The sequence below is a fragment of the Lontra canadensis genome, unplaced genomic scaffold (assembly GCF_010015895.1).
Source record: "Lontra canadensis isolate GAN:19392208 unplaced genomic scaffold, GSC_riverotter_1.0 scaffold29, whole genome shotgun sequence".
NCBI classification, from domain to species: domain Eukaryota; kingdom Metazoa; phylum Chordata; class Mammalia; order Carnivora; family Mustelidae; genus Lontra; species Lontra canadensis.
The window spans coordinates 11,429,797-11,448,046 of NW_022631023.1; the positions used below are offsets into that span (position 1 = coordinate 11,429,797).

General features: G+C 47.0%; 1 protein-coding gene across 6 annotated transcripts in view; it reads right to left on the reverse strand.

Annotated features, from left to right (window-relative positions):
• IFNAR2 (interferon alpha and beta receptor subunit 2) overlaps window positions 1–17,774 on the reverse strand; it is a 32,559-nt gene extending 14,785 nt beyond the window's left edge. The window contains exons 1-7 of one of the 6 annotated variants that reach the window (XM_032865417.1): window positions 17,532–17,768; window positions 15,356–15,479; window positions 7,512–7,599; window positions 6,225–6,266; window positions 4,798–4,921; window positions 3,323–3,495; window positions 1,107–1,264 (exon numbers count right to left, since the gene is read on the reverse strand). In XM_032865417.1, coding sequence (XP_032721308.1) covers window positions 1,107–1,264; window positions 3,323–3,495; window positions 4,798–4,921; window positions 6,225–6,266; window positions 7,512–7,566 — 552 coding nt within the window. In that variant the 5' untranslated portion in view covers window positions 7,567–7,599; window positions 15,356–15,479; window positions 17,532–17,768. Of the gene's footprint in view, window positions 1–1,106; window positions 1,265–3,322; window positions 3,496–4,797; window positions 4,922–6,224; window positions 6,267–7,511; window positions 7,600–8,585; window positions 8,600–15,355; window positions 15,480–17,531 lie in introns of those variants that run through there. The other 5 variants (XM_032865420.1, XM_032865419.1, XM_032865416.1 and 2 more) reach the window with 5 other exon arrangements.
• Window positions 17,775–18,250: the final 476 nt, after the last annotated feature.

Here is an 18,250-nt window from a genome sequence, read left to right on the forward strand (position 1 = left end):
AGTCCAAGCCACCACCAGCTGTCACCTGGCTTCCACCAGGAGCCTCTTCTTTTTTTCTTGATCTAATTTAGGCCAAAGACTATTTTTCTTTAATGAAGAAGATGCGAACTACCACCATTTCCCCCTTACAGTGTTGTCAATATCCTAATAAGCATGGCACTCTTGAAACAATAATAATATAAATAATAATCTCAAACAGAATTAATAGGTCATGGGTTGAATATAAATTAGATGTAACTGGATTATGAGCTTTAAAGAAACTTGATACAGTCTCTGAGCTACATCAGCTTATTTCTTCCCTCTGTTATTTTTGTACCCTTCTCCTAATCAAAGGATTAGGGTGTTGATTATAGTCCAAGTCGATATTAAAGGGAAAATTATAATTGTATAATTTGCTACTTCCTACTGAGAAGTAACCATCATAATAGCCTCTTCACTGATCTTCCAAATTCTACCTTTGGCCCCTATGATCTATTCTCAATACACCAGGCAGGAAACCCTGGAAAAGCCTCGGGTCCTCCAGCATCTTCATGACACTCTGAAGCCCCATAAGATCTGAGCCCCATTGCCTCCATGACCTCACCTCCTTCTATTTTCCTGTCTTGGTCACTCTATTCCAGCTCCCCGCTGTTTCTCAAATCCACTGGGTCCGCTCCAGCCTCAGGAGCTTTGACTTCTGGTGCGCTCTACCTGAAAAGCATGTGCCCCTGTATCCTGCAGGTTGGTATCGCATACAAGGGTTTACACTTGGCAAAGGGCTATGCCCATGTAAGCTGCTCAAGCAGAGGCCACTTTCATTCATTCCACCATTTAGAATTTTGCCCCAGTTTGTACTGAAATTAGTCTGTTCTCTTGGTCTACACCACACTCCCTTCTCTTTCTTGTGTGTCCCCTGATGTGTGTGTGACTTATTCTTTGAAAGAAGACCACACCACTAGGCTAAGTCGACATATTTCCGCAATGAATGAACTATGGAGACTTCTTCCCTCAAGCCAGACCTCATCACCTCAGCCTCTACCTTAATTGTTCGAGTCATTACAAATGTCTTTCTTTTTTTTGAAGAAAAACATATTCATGGCCAATTCAGAACTGTTTTGACCACTTACCTTCTTGACAATCTCCCCTGACTGTTCTTCGATGATAAGTGATAGGTGAAACTGTAACAGTTCTTCTAGTATCTTGGGAAGGACGGGTGGAAAATTCACATTGACGTTAATGTGGTCGGTAAAGTTAACAATATCAAACTCTGGTGGTTCCAAGGATACTGTTCAGAAAACAAAATCAGAAACAAATCCCAATATCTAACCATACTGTTCCCAGTGCTGTAACATAACCTGACTTCTTGACTGCTATCTTCTCTTTAGCTTGTCTAGGGTCCTAGTTGAGGCATGGGTTGTCTTTGTTTTATTTTATTTTATTTTTATTTTTTTAGATTTTATTTACTTATTTGACAGAGAAAGAGATCACAAGTAGGCAGAGAGGCAGGCAGAGAGAGAGGGAGAAGCAGCCTCCCTGCTGAGCAGAGAGCCCAATGCGGGGCTGGACCCCTGAACCCTGGGGTCATGACCTGAGCCAAAGGCAGAGGCTTAACCCACTGAGCCACCCAGGTGCCCCATGTCTTTGTTTTATTGGTGAAAAACTGAGAACAATAAAAGTGATGTAATTTGCTTAATGGAGAAATGGAGGACAGGTTTGGGGATGGAAGTCAGTCTTTCCCAATTTTCAGGCTGTATTCTAAACACAAAAGTAAAAATGACTTCTTTTCATATTGTAATGATATCCAACTGTTGCAGAAATAGCAGAAAACACAGTAGACAACTGTCCCTGAATGTTGTTAATCATCGTTTGTCTACTGTGTGTCTATTGTGTATGTGTATATAAACTGAAGTAGTGTAGACACACACATGCATCTAAACTAAAATTAAATCATTCTTACCCGCAGTTTTGCATGGAATATATTGCATTTAACTCATCTCATAAACATATTAATGCATATTTATCTCCATCAAGGGCTGGCCAAATGGCTTGTGGATTGGGTTTCTGTACAGCCTGCCAGCTCAGGGTGTTTTTAGTTCTGAAAGGGTTGTAAAACAGTGAAAGAAGAATTGGTGATACAGTGTTTGATGTGTGATCTGTAAAGCCTGAAGTATTTCTTTCCTGGCCTTTTACGGAAAGCTGGATGACACCGATACTCATGTGAATTTTTGTGGTTGCTTCTGTTCTGCTAAGTGGTTGCATTGATTTGCTATTTTGAATATGTGATTGTCTCTACACTTTCTGAATAGAATCATTGTGTCAATGAGCATTCTTGGAGCTAAATCATGACATTTACCATGATTGTTCTTTAGGGTGAATTATTTTTTTTTAAGATTTTATTTATTTATTTGACAGAGATCATGGGTAGGCAGAGAGGCAGGCAGAGAAAGATGGAGAAGCAGGCTCCCTGCGGAGCAGAGAGACCGATGCGAGGCTCGATCCCAGGACCCTGAGATCATGACCTGAGCCGAAGGCAGCGGCTTAACCCACTGAGCCACCCAGGTGCCCCTGTGCTTTTCTTCCTTTTTTTTTTTATGCACACAGATATGTATATTTCTACACACACATAAACATACACGCACCATTCCAGTGAATTGCCCATTCAGGATGTTTGTGACAGTGCGGATTCGGTCGTTTTCACTTTGGTAAGCATGTATGCGTGAGTGCACACTCACACAGCCTTTAACAGGGAGCTGAAATCGAATCTTTCTCTTGGAAACCGGTTGCACAGTAGGACACTGAAGAAATGCTGGAGTCTGGCTGAGGACCACTGACCCTGGGACTGTTAAGGCAAGGGCCACAGGGAGCTGATTCCAGTCACAGGGGAAGAATAGAGAGGCAGACCCACTCTCAGGCTCTGGTCTTCTCCGAGACTGGGCACTGGTGTAGGTAAGAGCTGCTGGGTCATGATCTGGGGGAGGGGTTGCAATGTTAAGGAAAACATTGGCCCAAAGAGTTGAGACAGCTCAGACACAGGCCTTCTGGACCTCACTCTCTACTTCCTGTCGGGTTCTGAAATATACCAGAAAGTAGTGGCCATTGCTGCCGGGATGCCTGCCTCACTTGGGCACAGAGGAATCCTCTCCAAAGTATAGATCATCATCCTACTTTTTTGCTAAGAAAACTGAAGCTCGGAGAGGCAAAGTAAATACTTCACAGTTCCAGAGCTAGGAAAGTGCCAGGGTCAGGCGTGCCCTGAGTCTGAGACACGCTTTGCCGACCTTTCTGCTTCATGATCGCAGCAAATATTGATGATGATGGAGATGATAAAGGGAGATCTACTCACTGTATGCTGCCAGGAAGAAATCGACGAAACACGTGACCAGCGTTGTGTTCCCTCTGAACCCGTCAACTGTGACGGCGTATGTCTCGGGCAGGACCTCCCACACATCCGTTAGGTCACAGAATGATGCTGTGATATTTGAACAGTGCTCCACAATCTTCACACCGTCTGGTCTACTTTGAAAGGAAAATAAATGACAAAAGGAGAACTTCAGTGTTTATGTGATGAGAACCCACTAACTGTACACCCAGCTTCTTCGTTTTGTTATGGCTCTGCCCAAATATCACTGTATCAAGTCGTCTTCCTTAACCACCTTATTTAAAATGGAAATACACCTTACCCCACAGTGTCCACCCTTTCTCTCCTAATCCTTCTCGCCCGTGTTTATTTTTCTGCACACTGTTTACCAGCACCTACCACATTATGTCTTTATTTGTTTATTGAGATCCCTGCCTACTTTCAGAATATCTGTTCTAGGCCTCAGGAGGTCAAGGACTTGGGTTCACGGTTCAACCCCTGGCATCCTGGAGATACTCAGTAAATATTTGCTGGATGAATGAATGAGCAAACCCTTATGCTGTTGTGGGAGAGGCCCCAGATCTCCCTGTAACCCTCTCTCCCTCCAAGGATCACATGGTCCAGTCCCAAGTCAGCCCGTGCTATGTAGGGACAGCAGAGACATCTGATTTCTTGAGCTTCAGAAAGGTAAGTGGGTGGTACACGTGACCACCTAACGCAGAGAGAAACTAAGACTTTGGCAGGCAGCAGAGAGACTCGCAAGAGGCCTTCTACTGGGTCAGTGAGTGGTAGTAACAGCTGTTAGCCAAATAAAGAGCAAACAAAAGAACATTGGGAGGCACGACTGGATCAAAGCAACCACTTAGAAGGGTGACATCAGACGTCGGAAGAAGAGAGCCATTGAGGGCTCTTTCCATTATGTTATTCATCTTTGGACACTCGGCTCAGAGAAGCTGAGCTCTGTGCCCCAAGATGACGGCCCATCAGTGATCAAGCCAGACTGTGGACCTGGGCCTCTCCTGGTCTGGGCCAGACAGCTTTCTGATGTGCCACATGGCTCCCTGAGTAAAGAAATGTGAACCCAATATCAATACGGTCGCCAGGTCTTTGGACTCCTGTCCTCAGAAAACAGCGTATTCATTTATTCATTGACTGTCCAATGAGTTAGAGAAATAATCATGAAAACGATACACAGTGATAATTTTGCTTCTGCGGCTCTGACCTGTAGAGATGATTATAAATACAAGTTTTGTCAAAACCAGTTTGAAACTGTTAAAAGTACTCAGTTTAATTAAAAGCGGACTTGGACTTTGAAAGCTCTGAACTCAGAGAGAGAGAGAGAGAGGGAGAGAAGAGAGGAGCTCTAACACAAGGAAGATCACGACCCTTCCCCATCCCCATCCCCCAGTTAATATAAAGAGAATATATTTAGCAAGGAAAAAATGAAATGTCAAACCAACCTTATAACCGTGTACTGTAATGTATAGCGATCTGGTACGATCGAATGGTTTTTCACTTCCCAAGATAAGATGACCCGGAAATTGCGTAGTGTCACCTTGAAAGTGCAAGATTTGTCTGACAAATCTAGAGGAAACAGGAGAAAAAAAAAAAAAGAAACACTGAAATCTGGAACCCAGGGTTGTCCAATCGGTCCCTTGGGATCTGGAGCCCACATGGTCTTGGGAACACGGGAAGGACGCAGTTTTAGCGGACACGAGAAATGAAGTAACATAACTAATTCATGAGCAACACGTCATCAGGGCAAGGATCCGTGTCCACCTCATTCTCTCAACTCAGCTCCAATGCCTCCTGTAGTCCCCCTAAGCGGCTCGGCACACTGCCTGCTTTCCCTCTTCTGAACTTCCCATCGCACTTTTCTCCAGTTATGGAAGTAAGGGACAGACAACGCATGCTCAGACTTTCAGGCACTTAATCTGAGCAAAACTGCTGAAGTCGGTGCTAGGAAGAGACCCATTCTACACACCGTGAAACTGAGCAGTTGAGTTATATAGTGTTACGCAGCTGGGATGAGGCGGTAGCAAGGGAGACTTGAAAGCTACACCGGTCAAATACCGTTTAAATTTAAGTCTTTTCTGGGTGGAGTGGGGAGGGATAGGGTGGCTGTGTTATGGACATTGGGGAGGGTATGTGCTATGGTGAGTGCTGTGAAATGTGTAAGCCTGATGATTCACAGACCTGTTCCCCTGGGGCAAATAATACATTATAGGTTAATAAAAAAAAATAAATTCAAGTCTTTTTTTTTTCATTTTTTTCCAAATTCAAATTTTATGATTATCTAAGGTGCCTGTGGTTCAGACTTAGGACTTTGCTTCTTGGCTGTGAACTCTTCATCTCCTGTGCTCATCACAAGCTTGGACACAGAGTTAATGCAGAGTGACATTATATGGACAGATTTATAGATGTAGGCAAGATGTTTGGTTTAAAACAATTATTTTCCTTTATCTGGCACCAGGTACCAGACAGCACGTGGAAGAACGAAATGAAGGGGAAATTATTCAGATCATTTCCTGTTTGACATGGTCTGTACCTCCTCATTCTTCGATTAAGGGGCTTGAAATTGCATATTCTTTTAAGGAGTTTTAAAATGACTTCTGGTGTTCTCTCTCTCACTCTCTCTCTTTTTTTGGGGGATATTAATTTCTTATAAGTGTTTTGAGAGACAAATGTACAAATCTGGCTAATTTTTGTCCCTTTGACAGAGGAAAGAAAAGAGTATTTGAGAAAAATCAAAGAAAAAACGATTCAAACAACATGGGCAACAGATCTGGGATCAGAAATCAAATTCCCCACATTTTAAACTTCTGAATAGTCCCCCCAGTACCCTGACCCTTCCACAAAATTCAGTCAAGCCAAGAAAATCTCTTACCAGGCAGCAAAGATAACACACCAGACAGGAGGCTGATATACACTAGGAAGAAGAAAAAAAAAATTAGACAAGCAAAAACACTCTCTGCAGGCTCAATTTGTAATTCTAGCTCTGAGTCTGGCATTCTTTTGGACACGTCTTTTTTTTTTTTTTAGTTTAGTTTTTTTTTTTTTAAGATTTTATTTATTTATTTGACAGAGAGATCACAAGTAGGCAGAGAGGCAGGCAGAGAGAAAGGGAGATGCAGGCTCCCCGCAGAGCAGAGAGCCCGATGCGGGGCTCGATCCCAGGACTCTGGGATCATGACCTGAGCTGAAGGCAGAGGCTTTAACCCACTGAGCCACCCAGGCACACCTGGACACAAGTCTTAGCTCTGGATTGAGACTTCCTTGTGCTTAAAGAAAATATCCTCAAGCAAATGGTTCTTGGAAGATCGATGTTGCTATCGGTGGGCCACGGTTCAAGGGTTTCAACCTGAGTGAATCCAAAATAAGATCTGTCTGGGGATTGCTGCGAATAACAGGGCTGATGGGTTGGGAGAGAGCGCCGAGACGCAGCTAGCTATGTGTCTGGAAGAAGTCTCAGAATACGAATGCGCATATTATTAGCTGATACATTTTGAAGGTTAAGATGTTTGTCAAAGGTGGCGTAGGAAGAAAATCGGAGGTGATGGGAGCTGGGGACTCTCCTTTGCTTTCTGGCTGTCACAGTGACTTGGGGGTGAGGTTACAGGCAAGGGCAGCTCTGCACAGGGGAGAAGTGTCGCCCTCATGGATCCCCTACAGGTAAGCTCTAGGAGAGATGACACAGCGACACTGAAATAGAATCAAAAGAAAGGTAGAGAAAGAGCAGCATTGGACTATAGGAAAGAAAGTCAAGAATAAATGAAGCCCAGAAACCAAAGTCCAGGGCTGACTTTTCAGTCTGGTGACCGATAGGAGATAACGGGGTTTGGCCTCGTCCTAAGTAGGGGAGTAGAGTGAGAAACTCCGCCCCGGATTAGAATGAGGGAATTAAGAGGAATTCCTCTTCAAAGTCCCTAAGAGGGTACTCTCCATCATTAAGGAGTCATTCTTGTTTGTTTTCCTAAAATGAATAGTAGGGTGGAAACTCAAGACCCTGAATCCAGGCTTCCTATCTACGTTCCATCTGGCTCTTGGCATTGGACAGGCTGATGCTGGGCCCCTGGTTGGGGGCCATCCATTTGCTACTGCCCAGCAGGGCTCCGGGGGATGGTGACTTGACTGGCTTGCTCCTATAAGAGCTCCGACAAAAGTGAACACTCACCCACGAGACACAGATTCCGAGATCTAAGAGGGGAAGCATTCTGGCTCCAAAGCATCTTGGTTATTGAGTCTTTTCTTTACGTTCACATCTGAAAGGAAATCAGCATTAGGTGATTCCCCACGCTGAAGCATGTAATTAAATGACAAAGATCAAGATGGACAAAGACAGGACAGCAAGGGTTTCCACGTCCAGGTTTCCACTGCCCTCCTGGGAGCCGGACCGGGTACCAATTCCTGGTCTACCAGGGAGAAGTTTTATCTATTTATGTTTATTTTTAAGATTTTATTTATTTATTTGAGAGAGAGAGCGAGCAAGAGAGAGCACCAGCAGGGCAGAGAGGGAAAAGCAGGCTTCCTGTTTGGCAAGGAGCCGGAGGTGGGGCTCGATCCCAGGACTCAGGGATCATGAGCTGAGTCCAAGGCAGACGCTTTACCAACTAAGCCACCCAGAAGCCCCCAGGGAGAGGTTTGAAATTTAACTTTGGAATAGGCGACAGGATTATCTGTTTCTAGAAACACACAGAAGTAAATAGCAAAGGGTCTTGCTTCCTTCAGAAAACTACCTTTATTCATTCTCTGGTGAGTCCTTCAAAATATCTTTATGCACAAGCAAAACCAAATATATATGATTTCTCCCCCTTTTTTAACACAAGAGATGGGATATAAAATCCCTGTCCTACTCCTGCTTTTTCTACTTAAAGATACATAGTTGGGAGATCTTTCTACATCAGCACCCAAGAGAATTTCCTTTTTTTTTTTTTTTTTTAAACCAGTTGAGCTGTCCAGTCTATGGACACACCACCATGTAGGGAATCAGGCCCCACGAGAGATGTCTGAGTTGCTTCCAGTCTTTTCTGCATCAGATTCTCTTGGACACGCGTCGTTCTGCATGTGTGTGAGTCTAAGTGTAGAAAAACTTCCCAGAAGTAGGATTGCAGGCAAACGCTTATACCACTCAGGGTCTCAGCAGGAAAAAGATATTCGAATGAGGACACCTGGAAAAAGACGTTAATCAAGGGCCAAGTTACAAATGCGTGAGCAGGATGTAGGCAAACAGTAAGGAAGCAGGTAGTACCTGGAGCCAACAGCAGTGGCGCTGTTTCCCTCCTGGGCTGGGACGCAAAGGGAAGGTGCTAGAATCTGGTAGGAGAAAATCCTGCGGGAATCCAGCATGATAGTGCAGGGAGGCGGCAAGGGATGGGAGGGTAAATAGCCCTCACTGTCTTTCCTCCCTCCTCTTACTTGGGGCTCATCCTGGGCTGATTCCAGTCAGAAGTCATAGGACCAGGGTGCTATGCCCGTACAAGACAGGATCGCAGAACAAAGTAAGGGGTGAGTGTTGGGAAGCTGGGTCTGGAGGGGTCGATGGAGGACACCTGACCCAGAGGGGCTCTAACAGCCACCCTCTTGCCCTGGTGGCTATGTGACGTACACAGCCACCTGTGATGCGTGACAATTTTTCCTTCCGCCACAAGCTCTTCAGGGAGGCTGTCATCAAGCTCTTGGACTTTTTACTTATTTTATTCTTTTTAAGGCTTTTTATTTATTTATTTGAGAGACAGACAGAGCATGATCAGGGGAAGTGGCAGGCAGAGGGAGAGGGAGAAGCAGGCTCCCCGCTAAGCAGAGAGCCTGATGTGGGGCTAGATCCCAGGATCCTGGGATCATGACCTGAGCCGAAGGCAGACGATTAAAAACTGAGCCACTCATATGCCCCACTCCTGGACTTTTTCAAATCAAATTTATAAATAAAAATGATCTTCAGATGAATATAAATTTACATTTCTCTTATTCTGAGTATCCGTTTTTTATACGTGTAAGAGGTATTTGCATTTTCTTTCTTGTTAACTCTATCTTTGCTCATTTTTCTACTGAGTTGTAGCTTTTTCTCTTATTGGTTTGTTTTTAGGAACTTTTTAATTATGCGCGAAACTGGCCCTTTGTCTTTGATACAAATCACATCTTTCCCCCTCTGATGTCACCTTGCCCTTTGATTTGCTCATGTCAGCCTTATTTATTTTTTATTTTATTTGTAATTTTTTAAAATATGAATCAGAAAAAACTTTTTTTAAAAGATTTTATTTATTTTTTTGTTAGGAAGATAGAGAGAGAGCACAAACAGAGGGAGTGGCAGGCAGAGTGAGAAGCAGAGCTGAGCAAGGAGCCTGATGTGGGACTCGATCCTAGGAACCTGGTTTGAAGGCAGACGACTGAACCAGCCTGGTGTCCCTCATCCTGGCTTAAAAAAAAAAATCATGTTTTCAGATTTAAAGCTATTTTCTTCCTTGGCATCTGCCTTTTGAGTCATAGTCTGAAAGCGTTCCACGGAGAGAGTTTTATGGAAACACCCCCCCGCCGCTCCCGCCCGGAAATGGATCTTGTTCCTTCTCTGCCTCAGGACTTTTGTCTCTACCCAAGCAATTGGGCTCTACCAATTCTGGGTATTCTGTTCCCCCTCAACACTGTAGCAGCATCAAGCCCCAAACTGAAACTGAATAAGGACCACAAAGCACTAAACTTGAGTTCAAGTTCAAAACAAATTTAAAAAGTCCTCTGGACTGCCAGGGTAACACGTCCCACCCAAGGTACTCTCCTGGAGGAATCCAAGAGATTCCAGGTTAAAACTGCCATCCCTGCTGAAGACTCTGCCGCCCGTGACATACCCAGGCTCCTCTGCCTCCAGCTATCCCGCCATACCGTGCCCATTTCGAAGGTCTACAGAGAGCACTGTGACGTGTGACGTCATCTCCCACCCTCACTGCCCGGCGGAGGGCCTGCACGGGTATGGACATTCCCTAAGACGCTGGGCGCACCTAGAGTATAGAATGCCATGGCAGGGGGGGGGGTGACACTCCCTTGCACTGACCATCTGCCCTGTGGCCCCTTGCCCCTTTTTTCTTTTTTTTTTTTTTTTTAAAGATTTTATTTATTTATTTGACAGACAGAGATCACAAGCAGGCAGAGAGGCAGACACAGAGAGAGGAGGAAGCAGGCTCCCCACTGAGCAGAGAGTCCGATGCAGGGCTCGATCCCAGGACCCTGAAACCAGGACCTGAGCCGAAGGCAGAGGCTTAACCCACTGAGCCACCCAGGCACCCCCGCTTTGTCTTTTCTTGATGGTGGTAAAATCTTCACCTTTGTTCTACAGAGCACTTGGTTTCTTCCGCGGCGGACACACACACACACACACACACACACACAGTTACACAATTAAAAGTCCCTCATGCTCTGTGAGCCAGGGGGATGTCTCCTCCCCTTCTTTGTTTCTGATGACCCATACCCCAATTCCAGCCTCATGTCCAGTAACGAGATTCCTGGTTGTTTGGAAAATCTAATTTCCTGTCACTTGGCATCCTGCCTGCAGTTGTTTAATGAGGCGCCTGGAAACCCTCCCTGACTACCAATCAGCTTTCCTAAAGCAAAGCTATTGTGTCTCTTCTCTGTAGCCAGCCAGGGCTGGCTTCGCTCCTTCCCCCACCTCCCATCCTGGGTCCCCCAGGTGGAAGGGATCCACACTTGTTTTACTGCTCTCCCGAGGCTGTCCTGAAATTCTTAGTCATTTTGTCTTTGAACTTGTGTTTTGTTAGTGAAGTCTCATGGGACAGCGGGACACACAGGGAGCTGGTAGCCTCAGCTCACGCTTGGTCTCGTCTCCCTGCCCCCACTGGAGGTGGTCCCAGGCCCATGCCCGGCCTCTCCCTCTACCCTGGGGACTGCTGATGCACTTTGTGTGGTGGTGCAGCTGGGTCACATCGCCGGAGCGGCAGTTGCCCCCCTCTCCAGGCTGGCAGTAACCCACCTGGGGGGTGCAGCTAGCTGAACCGGTAGGGGTGAGCATCGAGGTCAGCCTTGATCCAGGTACCTAGCATGTCCAGGGACAGGGGTTTAAAGACCTTTGGACATTGCTTCTATGCGGTGGGTTGAGAGAGAAGGTCCTCTGGTGGGAGGGATTTGGGGCTGGACTTCCCCAGAGCCCATCCCGTACGGGGGTGGGGTGGGGGACCTAGCAGGAGGGGGATCCCAGCATCCTTCAGGCCCCAGTGCTTGTGTGCCCAGAGTCACAAGGGGTGGGGTGGCATTGGGCACCTGCGGGGAGCTGCACTGGCCGGGACCGTACCCCCGGCATGAGGGAATGCTTCTGGGGCTGTGTGCCTGGGGGGACCCTTCTTCTCCTTCCTGAGTCTGGCCTGCGTTCACTTCTTCTGGCTAGTTTGAGGTACCCTCTCCAGACGTGCTGTAATTGTGTAATTCAATGATTCCCCATGCGAATGAAATGCTCTTAGATCTGGCTTTGCACAGTATAAAGTCGAATGGGGGAAATTCCTGCTAATAATGTAATTTTTTTTTTAAACTCAAGAAGACATTAAAACAGTAAATACTGTTTTAAGCGACAAGTTGAGAGACAGAGACAACGGAAGAAAAGAAAAAGCATGATAGTTTAAGGCCTTCAGTGGTACTTCTTGCTCTGTAAACATGGGGGTCCTGCATTTCTGTTTTGCTCCTAGCCGCCCACAGTCTGTAGCTCACTGTCACCTAACAAGACATCAAGCACCTTGGGTTGAATTCAAGGTTGTCCTTGGCCTTCCCAGTTTTCCCAGGAGCCACTGCCCTGCACAGGTGCCCAGCTCGGGGTGTCCCTCACCCTGCTCTGGCGCTCCCCTCCATTCCTCTGGGAGTGACCCTAGCCTCTGACCTCTCAACACGGCTGGTTTTCAGGGCCCCACTCAAGTGGACATTGTGGGGTGAAGAGACTCTTCCCTGAATTCCAGCTCCTCCTAAACAGCCAGCCAGCCAGCCCTCAAGGAGCCTGCTGCCTCCCAGTCCCCTGGTGGAGAACATAAGGGTCTTTCCTTCCATCTGGCCTGATGCCTGGCATAGCATTGGTCGTCAATGAGTAATGAATGGACTAGATTTGGAAATACTACACAAATGCGATTACGTAATTTTTTCCCCTGGAAATTAGGAAAAAATTACAAAAAAGTAGAAAGAAGCAAGTAACAAGCATCCTTATTTCTACCACCCAGCATCAACCATTGTTAATATTGTGGCATGTTTGTTTCCAGTTGATGTTTCAAATGTCTGTCTTGCTTCCGTAGCACTTCTTTTGTGTGCTCATTAGAAAAATTAAGAATGTATAAAAGTACAAATTCCAGCATTCAGATATTTCCATCATTAACAGGTGAACATAATCCCAGAGATCTTTCTATCCATGAGTACACACGCACACACGTACACACACACAGACAGCACTTCTGTCTAAATTTAATTGTACTTGGGGGAAAAAGCCTGAAGGAAAGACCAAAGGAATTGCTGCAATTTGAATTATTTTTCTCTTTAGAAAAGAGATAGCCCACTAATGTTTTAAAAAAAAAAAGTTACGGAAGATATTCAGAAGTGGGGTTTTATATGTTCACAGCACCTTCTGCGTTAAACCGTATTTATTGATTCATGCTTTCATACTAGAGAACTTTACTATTCTCCTTTTCCTCCCATTTTCCTCCCTACCTCTTTCTTTCTTTTTTTTTGCTTTATTGTTTTTTTTTCTTGTCTAGATTGATAGAACAATCACCTTTTATTCTACCTACAGTTTCCAAAGCTGTCTGGTATTAATTCCACATTTAGATAAATACCCATGAACACTCCTTTCGATCATGAGTTCTCTATGCTTGGGTTCTTTATTTTTTTATTTTTTTCCAATTTATTTTATTTTATTTATTATTTTTATTTATTTATTGTTATTTTTATTCTTTGATTTATCTCTTACTTTGCTAATTTGCTGAATTCTTCTAATCCAGCAGTTTTTTCCCCAAAGAGGGCTCACTGGGTCTTGAATTCCTTTGGCTCTTTCATATTTGAGAAGACCTGCCAATTGACTTTTACCTTGAATGACGTCTTAGCTGGATAAAATGTCCTCCTGGGGACAGTGTCCTCCACTCAGAACACTTCTTAGCAACCCCATCCTCTCGGTAGACAGTCTGAGGTCAGCTTGACTTTGTTCATCCCTCTTTTGTTTACTTCTTCTTGGATTCCTAAATAATTATTTTCTTTTAAAAAATTTTTAAATCGCTTTAGGTATCTTGGTGCTGGGCATTCCCATATGGAAATTTCCTGGAAGGTGGCAATTTCCTGGAAAGCGTTCTTTTGGCCTACAGACCATTTTTTTCCTCATTTCAAGAAAATTTCTTTTCTCTTAACTTTATGTGCTTTTTCTGTCCCATTTGTGGGTTTCCTACATCAGGAATCCCAGTTATCCTAACGCTTGGTCATGCTTTGTTTATCTTCCACATCAGAGTCTTACTAACTGACTTGATCTTTCTTTTCATTAGCATTCACTGGCTTGAATCAAGCCTTTCCTCTATTAAAAGTGCTTTTACTTTCCGCAGTATCTATTTGTACTTCTGACTTCTGTGATTATGTTTCCATGATGCTCAATTTATCCCCTAAAGTCTGCGATCTCCCATTCCAGCCCAGTTTAAAATATTACAGTCTTTGAGTTTATTCTAGTGAAGTCATATTTTTACCAAGTTGTAGAATATAAGGCTATTGGAAGAAATTTTCTCCTAACTCAGGAGTAATAGTAATTTTGTAGTAAGACTCCTGGCAAGCTATGTTGTTTTTTTTTCCCCCCTTCCTTACCACTCCCCTCCCCCACCACTTCAGTCACCTTGCTGGCACTTAGGTGGCTTTGTCATCTGTTACTGTGATACAGCAGTGAAATCTTAACCTCCTTATCTTCTTAACTTCCACACCTGTTTCCAGCTTGTTCTGTAAAGACTGGGCTGTTTCCTGAGCCCACAGGACTGGCTCTGGGCTCAGGGGAGCTCAGTCAAGGGAGAGACAGATGTCAGGCTACCCCAGCCCTGCTTTCTTCTGGAAGATTCTGTTCATTGCCTCTGGAGGAGAGGTGAGTGAGGGTCAACCACTGGGCCTCTGGCTGGTTCTCCTGATTCTGGCACTGGCTTTTGCTGCTCCCACTTGCCCAGCTGAATTTCCCCATCTCACGGCCTCTGACCACTGCCCCTCTCTCAAAGAAGGAGAAGGACAAGTACAGTCAAGGCACTCTTATCTTCTTTCCTGTTTATTAGGCTTTTTACAATCGTTGTTGACTTACTGGTATAGTTTCTGGTGGTCAGGTTCAACTCAAATTTTAAGTATATTTAAAGATGTTATTTATTTATTTGAGAGAGAGGGAGGGAGGGACCCAGGGAGAGGAAGAGGGAGAGAATCCCAAGGAGACTCTGTGCTGAGCTTGAAGCCCCAGATGAGGCTTGATCTCACGACCCTGAGATTAGGACCTGACCTGAAACCAAGACTTCAACCCACAGAGCCACCAGGGGCCCCAAATTTTAACTATATTAAAGAAAAAAACCCTCAGAATTAAAACAGCAAGAACAAAGACAATGCTTAAGATTCTCTCTCCCGTGTACCCAGGCTTACGGGGAAACTAAGTGTCCTCATTTTCCCGCCAGCTCTGGAGAAAACGTTTAGTGGCTCTCAACTACTCCCTCTCTCTCTCTTTCTCTCTTTCTTCCTCCCTTCTCTTGACTTCTCAGTCGACTTCTGGACTCTTACTTCAGCTCTCCAGCTCTCTCAAAGAACTAGTTTTCCTTTATTCTTCTTGCATTATTTTTTTTAAAGATTTTTAAAAATTTATTTATTTGACACAGAGAGAGAGAGAGACAGCGAGAGCAGGAACACAGCAAGGGGAGTGGGAGAGAGAGAAGCAGGCTCCCCACTGAGCAGGCAGCCCAGTGTGGGGCTGGATCCCAGGACCCTGGGATCAGGATCTGAGCGGAAGGCAGACACTTAAGGACTGAGCCACCCAGGCACCCCAGAATTGCATACCAATCAGTTTCACTCTCAGAAGGAATGACGAATCCTCAGGGAAAATACTGTCAGGCTCCGCTTCTGCTCAGATTACATTTTACAGATTATAAACGGCCCGTTTCTTTCTTACATCCAAACAGCTCTGAAATCAGAATGTGTGTTTTTCTCACTTGGTTACATAATATAAAAGTGAGTCTTAGACTCCATGACATTGTAGCTTTGGTGACATATGATGACAGGTAGTCAAAGAAGATCGATGCCATGGATTTTTCAACCATTTGAAGGCTTATAAATGTAACAGGAAAATGAGTTAGTTCAGCGCTGAGCGCAAGTGGGAGGATGAAATATATATTTTAATAAACGTTTTACTCCTAATACTATCTCCGGTGATGTGGTTCTAATTCCATTTTAAGATTTTATTTATTTATTTATTTGTCAGAATGAGAGAGGGAAGAGCACAAGCGCGGGGAGTGGGACTCCATCTCACCACTCGGGGATCATGACCTGAGCTGAAGGTAGATGCTTAACCTAGTGAGCCACCCAAGCGTCCCTCTAATTTTTTTTTTTAGACAAATTACCATTTGTCAAATCACAGGAACCAAATTTCAGGGAGATTTTAACTTTTCAATAAATACAAGAGGAACTTCAGAGGAAATATGGGTAAGAATAAAAGAGCCAGGCAGATTTTTTGATGTTTTAAAGTAGAAAGCCAGCTTGTGAACTATAGAACTTAAAAGTTCAAGCCGTTTCCTGGAACAAACAGGTCAAACCTTATCAAGGAAGCCCATACAGCTAAGGAGAGTTTAAAAAAAGTTTTTTTTTAGCGCAGATTTTGGTGTGACCTCCGCCTCCACCCATTTGGTTCCCTAAACCTGAACAGCAAGTGAGCGGAGGGGCGGGTACTTAGAAACTGTGCCAAGATGTGGGACAGCGGGACAGCCTGGGCGTCGTAGCCCCCAGGCTCAGTGAGTAGGACGCCGGCGGAGCGGGGCCGGACTCCAGGTTCCCAGAGCGCGGCTCTGCACCTCCCCGCACAGCTGGCTCAGATCGGCCTCTGGCCCCTCTGGCCTGTTACACTATCTTCTAGACCTCCTCCCAAACAAAAGCAAGGAAGTCAAACAAATATTAAAAGAAAGAAATGAGGGGCGCCTGGGCGGCCCAGCCTCTGCTGAGCTCAGGTCATGATCCCAGGTTCCTGAGATCAAACCCCCACTGCGGCTCCCTGCTTCCTGGGGAGCCTGCTTCTCCTTCTCTCTGCCTGCCGCCCCCCCCTACTGCTTGTGCTCTCTTTCTCTCTCTGTCAAATGGATAAATAAAATCTTAAAAATAAATAAGTAAGTAAGTAAGTAAGTAAATAAATAAATAGAAAAAAATGACCTGGGATTCCTAGCGTTGTTCAATAAAGCCGCCGCTCACCACCTAAGCCTGCTGATGGATGGAATTGGTGACAGCTTTGAACAGGCTGATTTCTCCCGGTGGAAACTCCAGCCTCGACTGGCTCTCGGTTCCCCTCATGCCCCGGCCCGGGAGCAGGGCCGCTCTTCGGTCTCCCCGCCCTATCCCCTCAACCCGCCCCTCTGCTTCCTAGCGAGGCGTCTGCAAGGACGCCGGACACCCCAGCCGCCGTCGCCCCTCGGGGACCCTCTCCACACGCCCGCCAAGGCTGGTGAACTCCGGGCGTTCCCGCCGAGGGCGGGCCGCGGACCCTGACCCCGAGGCCCGAGCCGATAGCCCCGTTCTGCAAGGCCCAGAGGATCTTGAGGCATTTGACCCTCACACTCATGACGGCTCACATCTCGCAGCCGCCGGTGCCCGGGTGTCCCGGGCATCGTTGGTGGGAACGGGGGGAGGGGGCGCGGGACCGGGTGCAAAGACCGAGAGCTCCCGGGGCGGCGAGGAGCGGAGCACGCAGGGGACAGCCGGGGACAGCGGAGGACGCCCGGGCCGCCCCGCCCTGCGGCCGGGGGAGGGCGTGGGGGGCGGGGGGCGGAGGGAGTGTGGGGGCGGGGGGCGGAGGGAGTGTGGGGGCGGGGGGCGGGAGCCCAGCGGGGAGGGAGCCGCGCGGGCAGAGGCGGAGTCCGCGGGGGGCACGGAGCCTGCGGGGGATTCCGGGAAGCGGGTGCGGGGAGGCGGCGTTTGCCGAGAGGTCAGGCGCCCTAGCGGTCCCCAAGCCCCGACCCCGTCAGCCCTTTACCTCGGCAAGGTCGCTTCGCCGCTGCCCGCAGGGGTGCTCGCCTCCGGGCCGCCGCCTGCGCCCCCGCCGTTCCGCCTCCGGCTGGGGCGCCCACGGCCCGGATACGCGCTGCGGGCGGCCCTGGCCTTGGCGGCGGGCGCGGGCGGGCGGAGCGGGCGGTGGGCCCCGGGGCGGACCGCAGACTCCGCCGGGGGACGACACCGGGGCGATCCGCGGGACTTTCTCCCCGGCGGGTGTCTGGAGGGCGCGATGGGGGTGCGCGCGCTGAGCGCCGGCCTCCGGCTGCTGGTGGAAAGCCCGGGCGCGGGCCGGGGGCGGAGCCCCAACTGGTTCCTCTACTGACGTTGACCGAGCCGCCTCTTTACCACTCCCCCCGCACCCTCCCCTCGGGAGCTCGGTAGGGGAAGGGACCCGGGGTTTGGGCTTTTTGTTTACTGCGGGGTCCTCAGGGGCTGGAACAGCGCGTGGCGTACCTTTCATGCACTCAGTAAAAATACAATGAATGAATGAATGAGCGAATGGGTTCTCTCCTGGCTCCCCGACTTACGAGTTCTATAAAACGCTCTGATTCTAATTCTCCAATCAATAAAACAGGGATAAATATGGCCACCACTGAGTTGTAAAGGCTTGGTACAGTTCCAGGTTCCTGCAGGCCTTTGCAAGTGCTGTCAACTCACTTGCCCCTCCTTATCTGTGGGTCTTTCCCTCCGTGTGTTCAG